Raw genomic sequence first — 15,746 nt, forward strand, 5'->3', positions numbered from 1 at the left:
ATTATCTATTTATAGTTAGTTGAACCCGAATATGACCTTGAAAATGACCCAGCCTGATTGTAACTTGCAAATTATTGACTAGAACATAACCCGACTTGAATCCGAGAATGACCCGACTTGGAAATGACCCAACCTGATTATAACCCGCAATTTATTGACTTGAACTGAACCCGACTTGAGCCCGAGAATGATCCGACTTGAAAATGACTCGACCTGATTATAATCCACAAATTATTGACTTGAATCGAACCTAACTCAAACTCGAGAATGACCCGATCTGATTCTAACCTGAAAATTATTGACTTGAACCGAATCTGAGAATTACCCTAACCCGTTTTAACCCGAATTAAACCCGACCTATTGTTCACCCGACCCGAATGTAACCCAACCTGTTATTAACCTGACCTAAACCCGACCCAAACCCGATAAGAAGTATGACCCGACGTGACCGGACTCAAGTATGACCCGACGTGACCGGACCCAAAACCCAAACCCGACCCGCATAGGTTATGGAATTAATCTGAATTGACCCAACCCGAATTGACTCGACCCACTCTTACCCGACCCAAACCCGACCTGTTTACCCGAATTGACAACTCTAGTTACAACTTTACCAGAATAAAATCTAGTCGGTTAGAAACAGCCAAAAAAATTTATCTATCCTTCATGTCTTTGTGACCATCAATAATTAATAATTACATGACAATGACCATCAATTATATATTACGCCACTATTAAGGGAGATTAATAACAAAAATATTGACTAAAATATATTAATATATATATACAAGTATATAGTTTCCATATAATTTCAGGTTAGTGGAGAGCTTGTCATTCTAGTTTAATAAAGAGGATGTGTCCCTGATATATGACATGAAATGCTTAATGACAACCATGAAACTAGACCTACTTCTCATACAGGTTGGATTGTTGTTAATATGATTAAAAACACTTGAGATGGTCAACCAAAGATAGTTTGCACGATGCACTTCTTAATGAAATATCTATCAAGTGCTTTACCTCCTCCAAGCTTTCTCCTTTGAATCTCCATTGTTCATAGCTTATCACCAAATACCGGGTTCTTATACCGGGCAAATAACCACCATTATCATAACAGCCTCAATATAAGATGTCAGCTTATATCGCCATTGGAGCTGTTGCTGGAATAGTTGTTATCTTAGTCATCATAATATCAATTTGCTGCATGTCCTCAGGAAAAACAAAGACAGAAGCAGATATTCTACCAGCAGAGACATTCGAAGCATATGAAAACCCTATATGGAAGAAGACAGAGGTTGAGCACCGAGAGTCTCTAGAAAGCTTAGCCAATATAGCTCAATCTATGAAAGTGTATAATTTTATGGAGTTGCAGTATGCAACAGATGATTTCAGTCCTGGTTCTCAAATTAAAGGCTCTGTTTACCGGGGTAAAATGAATGGTGATCTGACTGCCATTAAGAAGATGAAAAGGGATGTGTCCAAGGAGATTAATTCCCTGTCCAAGATCAACCATTTCAACCTTATTCGTGTTCTAGGTGTTTGTTTCAATGAAGGGCGCTGGTATCTCATCTATGAGTATGCATCGAATGGGCCTCTGAACGATTGGATATTCAGCAATAATACCAATCAGAAGTTCTTAAGTTGGACACAAAGGATGCAAATTGTGCTAGATGTTGCTAGAGGGCTTAACTATATCCACAGCTATAATAGCCCTCCCTACGTCTACAAAGATTTGAAAAGCAGTAGCGTTCTCCTTGACATTGAATTCAGGGCAAAGATCAGTTATTTCAGCCCAGCAAGATCAGCAGAAGGACAGAAAGAAAAAATTGCATCTGAGCAAATTTACCTTTCACCAGAGTATAGAGAAAAAGGCCAGCTATCGACAAAACTAGATGTGTATGCTTTTGGGGTGCTAATGCTAGAGGTACTCACAGGAAAGAAGGTTGCTAATCTATGCGAAAGACTAGATGGGAATGTATCAGATGTTTTCGTGGGTATTCTTGATGAAACAAAGGGAAAGGATCAGCTAAAGAGCTTGATGGATCCTTCTTTAAAAGGGAATTATCCTTCTGAATCTGCTATCTCTGTAGCAAGACTAATCAAACTTTGCCTGAATAAAGATCCGTCAAGCAGGCCAGATATGGAGGAAATTGTGAAGTCTCTCTCAAAAGTATTGAGTGCATCCATGACCTGGGAATCATCGCTGTAAATTCAAGGCAACAGTTTTGCAGAGCTTTCAGGGGATCGTTCACTAAGAAACGGGTACTTGCATCAACATCCCCCCCCCCCCCTCCCTCTTCCTATTCTTTTAGGCACCTAGTACAGTTTAATTTGTAATATCAACCTTTTTACATTTATAATTTTTCTTTCTAGTAGTTCAAAATTAATTTGGTAACACTTGGGAAGGAATTTTCAGTAATAAGTCTAGAAGGTAGAAAAGTATGTAACTTATAGCTGATAAAGTCATACTACCTCCGTTACATATTATTTGCAACGATTTGACATAAAGTAGAGAGGGAAAATGTCTAATCGTTGCAAATAATATGTAACGGAGAAAGTATATTATGTCAGTTCAACTATTAGCTGAATACAGAAAACCTTTATTCTTCAGAATTTCTCATCTCCAATACTTAACCAGCAGGATGAGAAAGTCAAACACAGCAAACAATTTTGCACTTGTCACACATTTTATTTCTCTTTTGAAATAAAGATTTGAAAAATTGTGAGATTTTACATTATCATTTTATAAAATGCCATAGAAAATGAGTCGCTCAAATTATCATCAATTGTAAGAAGTAAAATTCTGAATCAAGCAGGACAACATAGTTCAGAAATTGAGTGAAATACAGTCAACAGGCACAAGATTCAGAAGGATAAAAAATGAGGTATCAGAATTATTACCTTCAAATCCAGTGACAAGCTGCTCATAAATCATGGTGCTTCATTTCAAATCAGGTAATTGACCGAAAAATACATATGATTCTCACTGAACAACACTAGCCAATAGAGCCTTGAAAGCTGCCAATATATAGCTTATGCACATGTATAAGATCTGCAGAACAGACATTGAACATCTGAACAGCGGAAGGAAGTGGAAGGATGTCATCTTGTTTCTCACAAGTCTCTTCAACTATGGAAGCTTCTCTCAGTCTTCCTTCCTTCCAAAGACCTCTGACAAGCAATGACTTTGTCTCAATGTCAGGAACCAAACCAGAGTTCCTCATGTCTTCTAAGAGTCTCAGTGCAAGAGTAGCCCTACCATGCTTACAGTAAGCACGGACAAGTGTCTTATACATGTAAGCATCTGGCTCTACACCGCACTGTTTTACCATCTCAAATAGTTTCTGGACTGTTCTGAAATCACCCCGAACTGCAAAATGATGCATCAATCCAGAAAATGTCTGCGCATCAGGGTAAATTTCCAAAGCGTACATCTGCTTGACAGTATCTATGGTATCGCCATCCCTCCCACACTTGAGCAGTGTGCGTAACAGAGAGGAATATAAAAGCACCATATCAAATTTGGAGAAGTGACCACATAGCAATTTAATATCATGGAATATCCTTAAAGCAGCATCTCCTTCCTTGTGAAGACCATAGAAATCAATAATCTGTCTTATGGTACTGAGTGACAACATAAGTCCTCCATTCATCAGTTTTAACAATATATCATGAACAAGATCAACCCTCCCATTGCTTGCTAATTTTGTGATCATCCCTGAATAAGTGTGAACATCATGAATGAATCCAGGTTGATGAGCAACCCAGCAGAAAAATTGCCATGCTGTTTCAGGTGATTTAAAGTGCCTAACCATCTTGCAAACCAAGCGGCTTGTCCACACAAGTTGAGCATCTTCTAAAGCAGATTTGTCAGCGTCTGTCCAGTCCCTTAAGGCACTAGCCAAAGCCATTGGGTCCAGCCATGGCTTCAACTGAACACTAACAGTGTCAGCTTCACTGCTGCAATCATCAACATCTTCCTCATGTTCACCACTACTGTGATTAGCAGCACATAACTCTATGTTCTTAATTCGACTATCAGGTACCATCTCTTTAATAAATTCATCACACTCTTCCAATACTTCTGCTTCACCCATACGTTGCAATGATGACAACATAGATCTTGGAGGTAGTATACCTTCCATCTTCATTTCTCTAAGAAGGCTTTTCACAGCATCGTACTGTTGGATATTCAAGAATGCCTCTATAAGAAGTGAATACTGCCTTAAGGTACGCTTAACTCTCATTTGTGGGAGTTTATAAAAAACTTCCTTTGCCTTTTCTACATTCCCGGAGTTTACAAGATGCTCAATAACAATAGTAAATGTCCGTGAGTTGGGGATAGCTCCTTCTTGCATTATGCTACGAAATGTCTGGACAGCTTCCAAGTCCTTTCCCATTACTACATAGAGCCCCATGACAATGTTGTAAGATTCAATACATGGTCCTTTACTTTGAGCACGAAGTGCATCCCAAACACAAAGTACCAAGTCAATATCTCCAGCAATAGCATACCATCTCATTTGGTCCACATAACTAACAGGTCGAACCTTTGGGAATTCGCCAGCATTGATTGAATCAATAAGATTTTTCAGCTGACGAGCACGACCTGATTTAGCTAGAATTTTAGCAATTGCATGAAGAGTATGTTGGGTATGAGAAAAATTAGGCACATTTTTAAGGGCTTCAACAAAAGACAGAGCAGATTCAGGGGAAGGGGCAGAACGGAGGGCATTCGAAACTACAAACGAATCCAAATTGGGATTATCTAACAGAGGAAGAAGCAAATCAGATGACCCAGACCGGAGACTTAAACGTATCGAATCAATGAGTTTTGCCTGACAGAAGTACTTATTGACTTGATTAGAGATGGGTTTGTAAGAAAAGCCGCGAGCTTGATGGGTTACACTAGAAAACAGATTCTGAACTTTGAATAAAGTCCTCCTAAACATTGGATAAAACCCAAATCAGGATAAGATGATCTTACAAATACACAATGACAGCAGGTTTCAGAATTCTCACAGAACAAACATCAAACAGTTGGTGTGCACAAATGTAGCGAAACAAAATAATAAAAAAGAAAAAGCTATCATACCAATAGTATGTTGATATAACTTCATGGAAATGAATGTGGACAATTTTCAGATTAACCAGAGTTAATCTTGAATAAAAGTAGTTAAATTAACTTTGGGGTTTAGGGTTCTTCAAAGTTTGAACCTTTAATTGAAAAGTTATACTCTAACAGATCAAACTCATGGAAATATTTCAAAGATGTTTGGTAAAATCATAGAAATGACTACTTGGATTTTAGGTATTCTTGGTGAATGAATTGTAAGTGAAGGAGCGCAAGGAACACTGACCGTTCCCAATGTGGCGCGAAAAAGGTTTTTAACTGACAGTTGCAACACTGATACGGAGTATAACGACCCAAATAATTTAGGTTTAAAACGATCTTGCTAACGAGCGCCCCGGGGCGTTAGTTAAGGATAAATTATATTGGTTGAAATGGTATTAAATTAGGAATTCATGACAAAATCACGCGTCGTTCGGTGTAATTAATGTTAATTTTAGTCTAATATTTGCACTTTAATTCTCTTATCTAACGCCCCGGGGGCGCTCATTAGCTTAATACTTTAAAAAAAATATTGGATATATCAAAATCCTAATCATCAACTTTAGGTCATATTTGGTTTGATGTAAATGATTTTTCAAAATATTTTTTTTTTTCATTTTTCTTTGTTTGGTTATTAATCACTATTACGATAGTAAAAAAAACTATTCTCCAAATACTTTGAAAAAAATCCTAATCATCAACATTTTTTCCTGAAAAACTATAAAACATTTGAAAAAAAGGAAAGTCACTATTACGATACAACATGATTCAGACCGATACAATACACTTGAGCTATTTTATGTCGGGGTGCGTCTTAAAAACTAGAGCATTTTCACTAATGGACAAAAAATACAGTATTTTTCCAATCTCTCTTTACCCACTTTCTCAATTATTCTCCAAATACTTATTTTGTTGATCATAATTTTCCTCCACCAATAGTTAAAAAAAAATATTTTTTCACTATTCTCTCTCCTATTTTTTTGGCAACCTATTCTCTCTCCCATTTTTTCCAATAGGAATCAGCCACTATTTATTGCTAATTTTTACTACTTCGTCCTAAACATTACACCAATGGACATAATTTAAGTAAATTAGCAACCAAAATTAAGCATCGACAAATATACAAGTCAAATGGTGCAACTTTTTTTTTTTTTAAAGGTAAAGGTGCGACTATATTATAACAAATTAACAAAGCACGCTACTTCAGAATGACGTAAGCATAATGAGTATTAAAACTTAAAAGCAACTTTGTTTATTTGAACTCTTTTATTTTGTCAATCGTGTCTAATTTGTCCACCTTTTAAACAAACCTTAATTTTAATTCTAATATTGCATCGTAAATCTCTAATAAAAAGAAAAAAAAATAATAAAAAAATATTTGGACGTATCTATAAACACCCTTTACCAAATTGAAAGAGTCATTTTGTTTGCCAAAAGATAACGTAAGAATCATTGAAGTGAGAAAAGCAAAAGCATTTTCCTTAAGCTTGGGCATAGCTAAGTATTATAAATTTATAATCACACAGGGTGACAGGGTAAGTAGTTGTTAAGTCATGTGGGACACTAATCAATAATTAAATATAAAGGTTAAGAACTTAAGAACCCAAAATAAAATTACGAGGAAAAAAAAAAAACTAGTTGATATATATATATATATATATATATATATATATATATATATATTTTTTAAAGGGCAGTAATACATTTCTTTGTATAGTCTTATTGGTTTTTAATTTTATACACCAAAATAATCACAGAAAAGAGGGGGGAGGGGTGAAGAGAAGAGAAAACTGTGGTACTCAAAAATCATATAGAAGAAATATTGATTTGATTCCTATACCCTGTAAAGCCTCTAATGCATTTCCAGTGTTCATTTGTATAGCAAGAAATTACACTAGGTAACAATGGTGTCGTGCCTCAACAAGGGAATGTCCCTGTATATCGTATATGGTCAAGAGTTCTCTTCAGTCCATACTTGCTTACTGCCTGGTTACCTATTCTAAATCCGTCTCCATAAGCAGGCGAACCATCAGACTCGATTTGGTGTTTGAAAAAATCACCAAGTTTCCTCTCAAACTGAGACCTTTTACCTTTCTTGGAAGAATTACTGCTGGAAGATGATCCGGGATCTGATGTAGATGAGGAAGAAGATGATGCGCCACTACTACTGCCAGAACCAGCTATGATTTCAGATTCCAGCCACATATGAGCTAAGACTTGGCATATTCCTTCTTCAACCTCTGGTCTCAGGTTTGGGTAACCATTAAGCCGTAACCATGCATGCATCATTTCGTGAGCGAGTATGGATCCAGTTAACAGCCTTAAATCAAGAAAATCACAAGAAACCAATAATCAGTGACTAGAAAAATGGCAGCATACTTCAACTGGTATTTGACTATTTCCCCAAGTGCCTGTCTGTCCCCAAATAAGATTATAGAGGCTATTTTAACGAACAAGGGTATCCTTCTCAATGTAAACGTATGTTCTAACATCACTAACATGCCACGAAATAGGTTTTTGATAAAGCTATCATTTAAGGCAATTCGGGCACGCTAAAAGTTACTAAATTTGAAGATGATCTATTAGCTTAACAGTCTAGAGAGGTATTTGTCGCGAAGAAGATAGCAGCAGAATAAAAAGTTACACTCTTCATCAAAAAATTCATAACTATTGCTCCTTCAACAATACATATTTATTCATAGAAAAATGTGGTGAAGTCTGCGGAGAGGACTCGAGTATGTCAGATTCTCATGCAACAACCCCAAACCCCTAAAAACTGTCTTAAGAGCCTTCTTTATACTTGGGGGAGAATAGAAAGGTTGTTTCCTTCGAAATTAAGGTTGTTTCCTGAAGTATTGACATATGAAAGTAGAAAGGTGATATGTTCACTAAGCTGCTAGTCAACCAAGTTTATAGAACTTACTAATATTACTCGATGTTCATACCTGCTAATCCAATACGCTAATATCTAATGCTGGCACCAAATGCTATTAAATAAATATACTGAACATATGACCGGTAAGTTCCAACTGCTAAACATTTGTACTAGTTACCAGAAAGGAACAGAGTGATCGTTTGAAGTTGCATTTCCTATGCATAAAAGACTAGAAAGTAGATTGATTGATAAAACATAAGGATCACAACTGCCTGCAACCTAAATTCCCACAAAACACTTGGCCACCTAGACCCTAGAAAAGGGTACATCTTGCAAACAAATAAGCATCATCCACACTCATTACTTTATAGGCACATTTATATGACAGATTAGACATGAGAAGAATAAACACCTGGGAAGGCCGTAGAGAATCAGAATAGCTGTGACTTCACAACGACGTATCAATCGGTAAGGCTCAGTTATCATGTCCATTATCTGGTGCCGACCTCCAATCTTTGGCCTCTTCAATATCTGGTTTTTCCATAGACACATGAGTTTGACATAAAAGACCAAAATACTCATACATCAATTATGCATGGTGAAACATCCATCTTGATGTATCTTACCGTCCGCACAGTCTGTTCTTCTGAAAGGCAGAGTCCTCTGGTCTCCGGCATGTGATGGTGACCCTAGAAGCAACAAAAACAAAAGTGAGAAAATTCATAATAAAATCAAGACAACTTTATATCATTTGCACAAAAAGTTTTTTTTACTTGTTTTTCTCCTTCCATAGCCTCGTTGAGTGCTTGCCTCTCCACAAGGAGCAAGGGTACTTGCTGCTCCACTTTCATGTTCAACCCTTCATAAAATTCTCGAATCTCTATATAAAGGGGTTGGCATTCATTAGTATCCATAATAGACGAGTCTAGGCACTCCAGACATAACTTACGACCATCATCAAGTCCCAGGTATTCTGTGCCCTTTGGCTGCACAAATGTTGCAAGTTTCAGATTGTGAGGCATACCACATTAAGTGAATTCACAATTTTGTTTAAAATGTGGAGCGTACGAAAAAATTTCTAGAAAAGAACTCTTTCTTTATCATACTTAAAATTCAAACAGTTTGTTTCAACTTACCTCCATTCTTTCACAGCTACAACACCTTGGAGTCCTATCATATTCATGAGAAGGGCAATACTTTTGCATCCAGAAAGGATGTGCTCTATACTCGATAAGGCCAGCTGCATTTGTAGGAATCTGTTCAAACAGAAATGCAGAAGAATATGACAACTAATCTAATAAGCCACAAATGAAATTAAACCTAGCTAAAATTGACTTTCAGTATGGGCAATATATATGTGCTTGGACATTCTTGATTCTTCTAATTCCATTCACAATCCATTAAAGTAGCATCATAGTCTATTCTCACAATAAACATACTGAAGCAAAGGTGAGAAACAAGGTGGTAAAAGGATAAAAAGAGGTACTGCCAATCATGCAGGTTTCTGGCCTTAGTTTCAAAATGTAATAACAGGGAAAACAGTAGCACAATTCTTTTTGTGGAGTATAACCAATTCCATCTCTGTCATCACGGTGAAGATTCTGAACACTGTTGGAATTCATATGTTATTCACACAACATCATTACCCAATGCTTCTAATGAAGCTCCCACTATTTAAAAGGTAAGGGGCTGATGTAAGCTATGTTCATCACACCACTCTCCCAAAACTGTCGCCTTCATCTTCCTTCATGTAACACTTTCTAATGTTGTCTCTTTCAAATTATGTTACAAACCTTTTAAGGTATGTGGCTTTTCTCACACCCTCTCCATATCACACGGAAAAAACGCAAAAGAGTTGACGAATTATTATTTTAGTATGCCTCAAGGGTTAGATTAATGAAATAAGGTGTACTTCCACACTTGGCTGAAGAATTATGCTAATTAAATCTTGTTTATCATGATTAATTATTTAAGTATGCCTCAAGGGTTAGATTGATGAAAGCAAATGTACTTCACATTTGGCAGAAGAATTATGCTAATTAAATCTTGTTTGTCATGTATACCTCTCTATTATCTGTCATTCTGTCCACATTATAAATTCTGGTGGCAATAGTGCATCTATTTGAGTAGATAATGCAGAGCAGGGGAAGAGAGGAAGAATCATCTTGTGAACAGAGATTTGGAGCATTGTCCTAAGCCAGAGAGAAGAATGGAATTTTAAAGGGTTGCCTCGAAAAATTTGCTTTGGAGGGAAATTAGTGGTGGAGGTTACCTCTTGAATTTAAGAAATTTGTTGTACAATGTCATCAAAAGTAAGTACGAGTTATGTAAAATAGGGCAGTATGAGACCTTGCCTTTGGAGATTTAATTCACATAAGACTTCTCTAGTTACTCCTTAGGGGAGGTTAATAGGGATTGGAATTCGTAAAAAAAAAAAGAAAAAAAGAAAGAGGGGGGGGATTGGAAGCGATTTTAATTTGAATATTTAAATAGAAGAGCAGCCTATAGTGCAACTTTACTGCATGTAAAGGAGCTCAGTTCCATGTGTGATCTTTTGTCAGTTAATGAACGTAAATGACTCTAGAGTATTGTTGGGAGATTTGTCAGGGGTCTTATCTTGTAAGTCAATAAAATCATTACTTGTTTGAATAATTCTACAGTATACTACAATTATTCAAGATAACAACCAAATTGGCAAAGGAACAATACTTACAAAGTTTTTGCAGACGTCACACCTTGGATGGTGCTGCTCCTTATAGCAAGTTTTATGAAATGGTCGATTCCGCGACATAGAAAACTGGTGTATAGAAAATCAGATGAATATACAACATGGTTAGTGCCAAAAACCACGGGTTATTCACATACACGTGCATCATTAAAATATAAAAGTGAAAACAATTAAAATTCTAACCTCATAATCAGATATTGGCTCATTGCATGCTTGGCAACGGAAGCATTCTGGATGCCAAAACCCACCCATACAACTTAAATATCGTCCATGACCAATCTCAGCACCACAACCAGAACATGTCCTGCCCGCAAAACACAATTCCACAACCAATTTAGATACACCACGAGTTTACTATGCTTTGGAAGACAAAAGATTTCAAAACATATCAAATTCCAGTACGCACTTTTAATCCATTAAAATGAGCTTCCTTCAGTATGAGACCGCAAAATCTTGGGAGGATTCTTGGGAGAGTATTTTAAGTCAGTAGTGCACACAAAATTTATAACAAACATCCTAGTATAGTAGACGCAGCATAATGCTCTAGAGAAATTTCATTTGCAACAGATCACTCTGACTGAGCATTTTTATGTGTGAAAGGAACAATTAATCCAAAAGGAAACACAGAAAACAGACCACAAGAACAACACACATCTGTCTAAGAAAGCATAAATTCATCCTAAACTGGGAGGCCCCGAGAACACTAAACCCACATAATTTAATTTGATGTCAGTATTAGCTCCTTCCACCCATGCTAAATTATTCTAAGCCTCATGTTTCTGACAAAGCCCATCATATCTTAGCTCAATCTAGATACAAGCAGCAGCACAAGGTCTTTATCTTTTCATACAAATTCACAAGCATGGGTTCACATAAAATGCAATATACAACAAAAACTTCTGCTGAAATTTCAATTAAGACATTAATTATCAGACAGTATAATACTATAATGTATACATAACCCCGCCACTAGGTTCACTTGTACAAAGGTTTTAAAGGAAACTATACTGACTTCATAAAAATAGAGAAAAAAAAAAAAAAAAAAAAAAACACACACATGGAGCTGTTCAATTGAACCTCCATGAAAAAAATGAAGCTGTGCATATAAATCACCAAATTCAACCTTCATGCATTAATGAAAAATAAAACAATAACAATTTTGAGAAACGGTTCAGACAAAGCTGATAAGACTCTGATGTAAAACCTGTATCCATAGGAAAAGAAAGGGTAAGGCTGCATCATAGTTCCACGATCATATTGAGGAGGCGGTCGGGGAGGAGTCGGGGGTGGAGTTTGAGCTGGAGATTCCATATTTAAACTTTCTTGAAGAGCCTTGGCCAGTAGTTCATCTTCCTCAAGTAGACTATCATGATCTGATGGATACATACAAGATTCTTTAGCTTTACATGACAATAACTGGCATCAAAATATTGTAAAAGCCTGTTTAGAACTCCTAAAGTATTCTATATTTCTATGTTTAACTGATGTTATCTATCAAGCAGACATAAAGATTTAACATTTTGTATTCAAAACCATGCTTCATGTAGAAGAGACTAATCACTGCAAAGGCCTAGAATCCCAAGGAAGACAAAATCCTAAGCATCCTTGTTTGATTCAAAATGTTTGATATTAAATCTACAGCATGGAAGAATAGGAAGATATATCATGTCTGCTGAACAAAGATACTAGATTGAGCTAAAGATCCAACTTACCAATCACCTTTTTGCCTTTCTGATCTTTTTCCTGTTGTCTCTCCTCTTCCTCTGCAAGAGAAAGTGCAATTGCACGATCAATATCTTCATTCCCGGAATCTGACCACGCATCCTGCATACAATGCCCCCCCATTAAAGAACATGTTTCACCAATACAAGATCACTAAGACAATAGATTATGTTACACCAATAGCAAAAATGTAACTAGAAACCTTCCAACTCACTCTAGTTCTCCTCCTCCCTTCATAGTAACGATAATTCAAACGTGGATTTCTCAACATATTGTTCAATCAAGTCTATCCCTTGTACATAAACCCTCACATAAAGAGTTTTTATAGAGTTTAAGCTATTGTACATTTGAGTCTATTTATAGAACACGAAACCACATATAAGTAAGTAAAAACCAGGCACACACACGATTGACATGAGAGAAATGCAATGGTTTCCACTTCGATTCGTTTATTCTAAAGTTAAGGAATAAAGCAAAAATAGGAAATTCTCAAGCCGCGAAATCAAGAGAATGTCAAAGGTTGCAGGAATTACCCCGGAAGTGGTAGGACCGTCCCAAATTGTATCCTCTCCATACCGTCCATGGTATTGTCCTTCTGATATTCTATGACTATTGCTGGAACCTCCAAAAATCTTACTCAACCAACCCATAATTAAAGATTTTCACTCTCTTTATGGGTTGGCAGAATTCAATCAGTACTATACTCAGCTGCTTATTGCCATATTTACAATCTGCACAGTACCATAAATACCCTTTAAATTCACATAATAAATAACATAATCCCAATTTCCTGCAAAATTGGGTAGGAACTAATTTGAAAATTGAATTCAATCATCAAATTTAGAAATTGATCAATAATCTGCACAAATGGGTAGGGACTAAATAACATGATAAAATAAAAAACATCAAACTTAGAAATTAATCAATTATGCGATGATATAATGATATACATACCCAAATAATGAACACAATCAAAATCAACAGCAAAAACCAATACTTCTAATTAAAGCAAATAACATAAGCTTGGTAATTCAATAAAAATTAATTCAATAGGATTGTAATTCCATAATTCCTTGACAGAAAAATAAAACCCAAAAAACCCAGAATTGACAAAAATTGAATTCAAAGAAATAAACTGCAAAAGTGCCCACTACAATTGGAGAGAGAAAGAGATTCTTTTTTTACCTTATAAGAATCTAGTGAAGGCATTTATAAAGTGCAAAAGCATTCAATTAAATCAACCAATCAATAAGTAAAGTTATGAACTTTTGATCATATTAAGTGTTAGAAAATTTCACTCACCTTAAAAAAAAAATTGAAGATAGATCAAGATTCCCCAGAAAAATACCCAGATCAAAAAATTAAAATTAAAAAAAATTAAAGCTTTTCTTTCTTTTTCAACTCCCAGTTGTAATTCAATACAAAATTACAGAAAATTTTGAAAAAATAAATAAAATTTCTAATTTTTTGAGAGGGGGTTAGAGAAGAGTCGACAAAAAAGTTGGAAGAAAATTCCAGGCAGTTGAGAGGAGGAGAGAGAAAATGTGTGAGCGTTTGAGGGGCCAACAAAATAGACTTTCTTGGCTCTTCTTCACTTGAATTCGACGCAAATTTTTGGCATAATGAAAGTAATCGATTTTATTTTATTTTCCAAAATAAATGGAACATAGGATAAAATAAAAATAATATATGAATGTTCATATACTGTATTATTATAGACAAATTGAATCATAAACTCATAGGGCTTTACGTGGATTGGTAGCCATCAAAGAACTTCTCTTACACTCTTTTTATTTTATTAATTTTGTGTTTGAAAAACAACAAAAATAATGGTGAAGGATGATTAAAATTTGAAGATAAGGGGTAATAGTGGGGCCTAATTAATGTCATCTCAACTAAACATGTAACGATTAACAAATTACCAACCTAAACCACTATTTGCACTTATGGTATCAATTAATTTTTGTTAGTACTCCATAATGAGTATGGACATGTTTTTGATCGGTTGTATTCTTGATTGGGCACGTACGCCTGGTTAATTAGTTTGCCTAGTTAATTAGTTTGGTAAAGACGGTGAAGGTTGTTGTCTTTTTGCCTAATGTTCATTGTGAAAATATTGTTACTCGCTCGATCGAATTTCTTTGTTTGATTGATAGGGCGGTAGTACTTTATTCAAATTTTTGAAAGAACTTGTGCATGCTCAGTCGAATTAATCTTTACTTTTTGGTCGAAACAAGGATATGAATGTCATCCTTAGCCATATTTCCAAGGAAAGGAATTCAGTGGCCCACTACCTGAGTTAGCTTGCTATGCGTATGCAAAGAGGCCATATTTCTCACTAGTGAGTCACTATAGTGTTCTGGCTGCATATGAAGCGGATCGTAATGCTTTACCAAACTTATCTTAGCTCTTTCTAGAGTTATGATTGCTATATTACCTCTGCTTATGATATGTAAAAACATTTCCTTTAACTTCTGTGGTTTTAGTTTGCTAAACTTGGTCCAAGATTTGTATTTTGGGTTTATTCAAATCTTTGGGCGTTATGATGTAATTACGGCTTTGCCCAAGTAATCCATACTATGTTTTATGTTAAAAAAAAAAAAAAAAAAAAAGTTGTTGTCATTTTATTGCCGCGTTAAACGAATTTCTAAATCTTACTTTCAATATATACTTTTAACTTCTTATTTTAAAGTTGACATCCTCTGAATTTATTGTGTAAGTATAAATTTTGTTTAAATCACAAGTTTCAACTAATTTTTACTTAGTATTAATTCTAACTAATAGGCTTATAGCGCATGAATATAAATAAATATTTATTTATCACATACTATCTCATAGAAAAGTTCTTAAAGTTCGAAATTAATTTGGTATGGGAAAGTAATAAAGAACATTTCATTTTGATATAAAATAAAACTTTTCAAATAATTATATATATTCGCTAAATTGTTGTCATTAAAAAAAAATACTCCATATCACAAATTCACAACTAACTACGATTGATGATCCGACAAACTAAGTATCGTTTACTTTTACGTGCTTATGAATATGATTTATATTAGATTTATAGTCATCCTTTCTAAATTCCTGAATTTGATCTATGTTAGATTTGTAGTCATCCTATTTAAATTCCTGGCTAGAGTCTTTCTTTTAACAAAGATACTTTTTACCTCAAATTTCTAACCAAGTCATCCACCAAGCATGCATTTTCTTCCAACACACCAAATTAAACTTCCTTTCCCAAGAATTACTTTGGCCTAAAACGTTGCATTGGCAGGATATTTAACTCACTAGTCACTAGGCAATTTATA

The 15,746-nt window shown here is 35.4% G+C and overlaps 2 protein-coding genes and 1 pseudogene across 5 annotated transcripts; 1 reads left to right on the forward strand and 2 right to left on the reverse strand.

The window, feature by feature from the left end:
• Nucleotides 1-1,064: 1,064 nt before the first annotated feature.
• Nucleotides 1,065-5,154, reverse strand: LOC145623893 (pentatricopeptide repeat-containing protein At5g66631-like). The gene is made up of 2 exons (XM_081676800.1): nt 2,902-5,154; nt 1,065-1,160 (listed from the first exon to the last, which is right to left on the reverse strand). Exon 1 carries the CDS (start codon nt 4,950-4,952, stop codon nt 2,997-2,999), a length of 1,956 nt encoding a protein of 651 aa, XP_081532926.1. The 5' UTR covers nt 4,953-5,154; the 3' UTR covers nt 1,065-1,160; nt 2,902-2,996.
• Nucleotides 1,130-2,209, forward strand: LOC145637324 (lysM domain receptor-like kinase 4 pseudogene; annotated as a pseudogene).
• Nucleotides 5,155-6,919: 1,765 nt separating the features above from the next.
• LOC145559532 (protein DA1-related 1-like) lies at nt 6,920-14,074 on the reverse strand. Of its 4 annotated transcripts, none has more exons than XM_081620952.1 (11): nt 13,741-14,074; nt 12,972-13,169; nt 12,429-12,540; nt 11,921-12,089; nt 10,900-11,020; nt 10,702-10,785; nt 9,125-9,244; nt 8,762-8,974; nt 8,615-8,677; nt 8,401-8,519; nt 6,920-7,433 (listed from the first exon to the last, which is right to left on the reverse strand). In XM_081620952.1, exons 2-11 carry the CDS (start codon nt 13,086-13,088, stop codon nt 7,031-7,033), a joined length of 1,521 nt encoding a protein of 506 aa, XP_081477078.1. In that variant the 5' UTR covers nt 13,089-13,169; nt 13,741-14,074; the 3' UTR covers nt 6,920-7,030. The 4 variants fall into 4 exon arrangements, with proteins under 4 accessions (XP_081477078.1, XP_081477083.1, XP_081477093.1 ...); XM_081620957.1 differs by lacking the exon at nt 13,741-14,074 and adding an exon at nt 13,393-13,414; XM_081620967.1 differs by lacking the exons at nt 12,972-13,169; nt 13,741-14,074 and adding an exon at nt 12,653-12,812.
• Nucleotides 14,075-15,746: the final 1,672 nt, after the last annotated feature.

This window comes from Chenopodium album, chromosome 1, assembly GCF_948465745.1.
Source record: "Chenopodium album chromosome 1, dcCheAlbu1.1, whole genome shotgun sequence".
In the NCBI taxonomy this organism is placed as follows: domain Eukaryota; kingdom Viridiplantae; phylum Streptophyta; class Magnoliopsida; order Caryophyllales; family Amaranthaceae; genus Chenopodium; species Chenopodium album.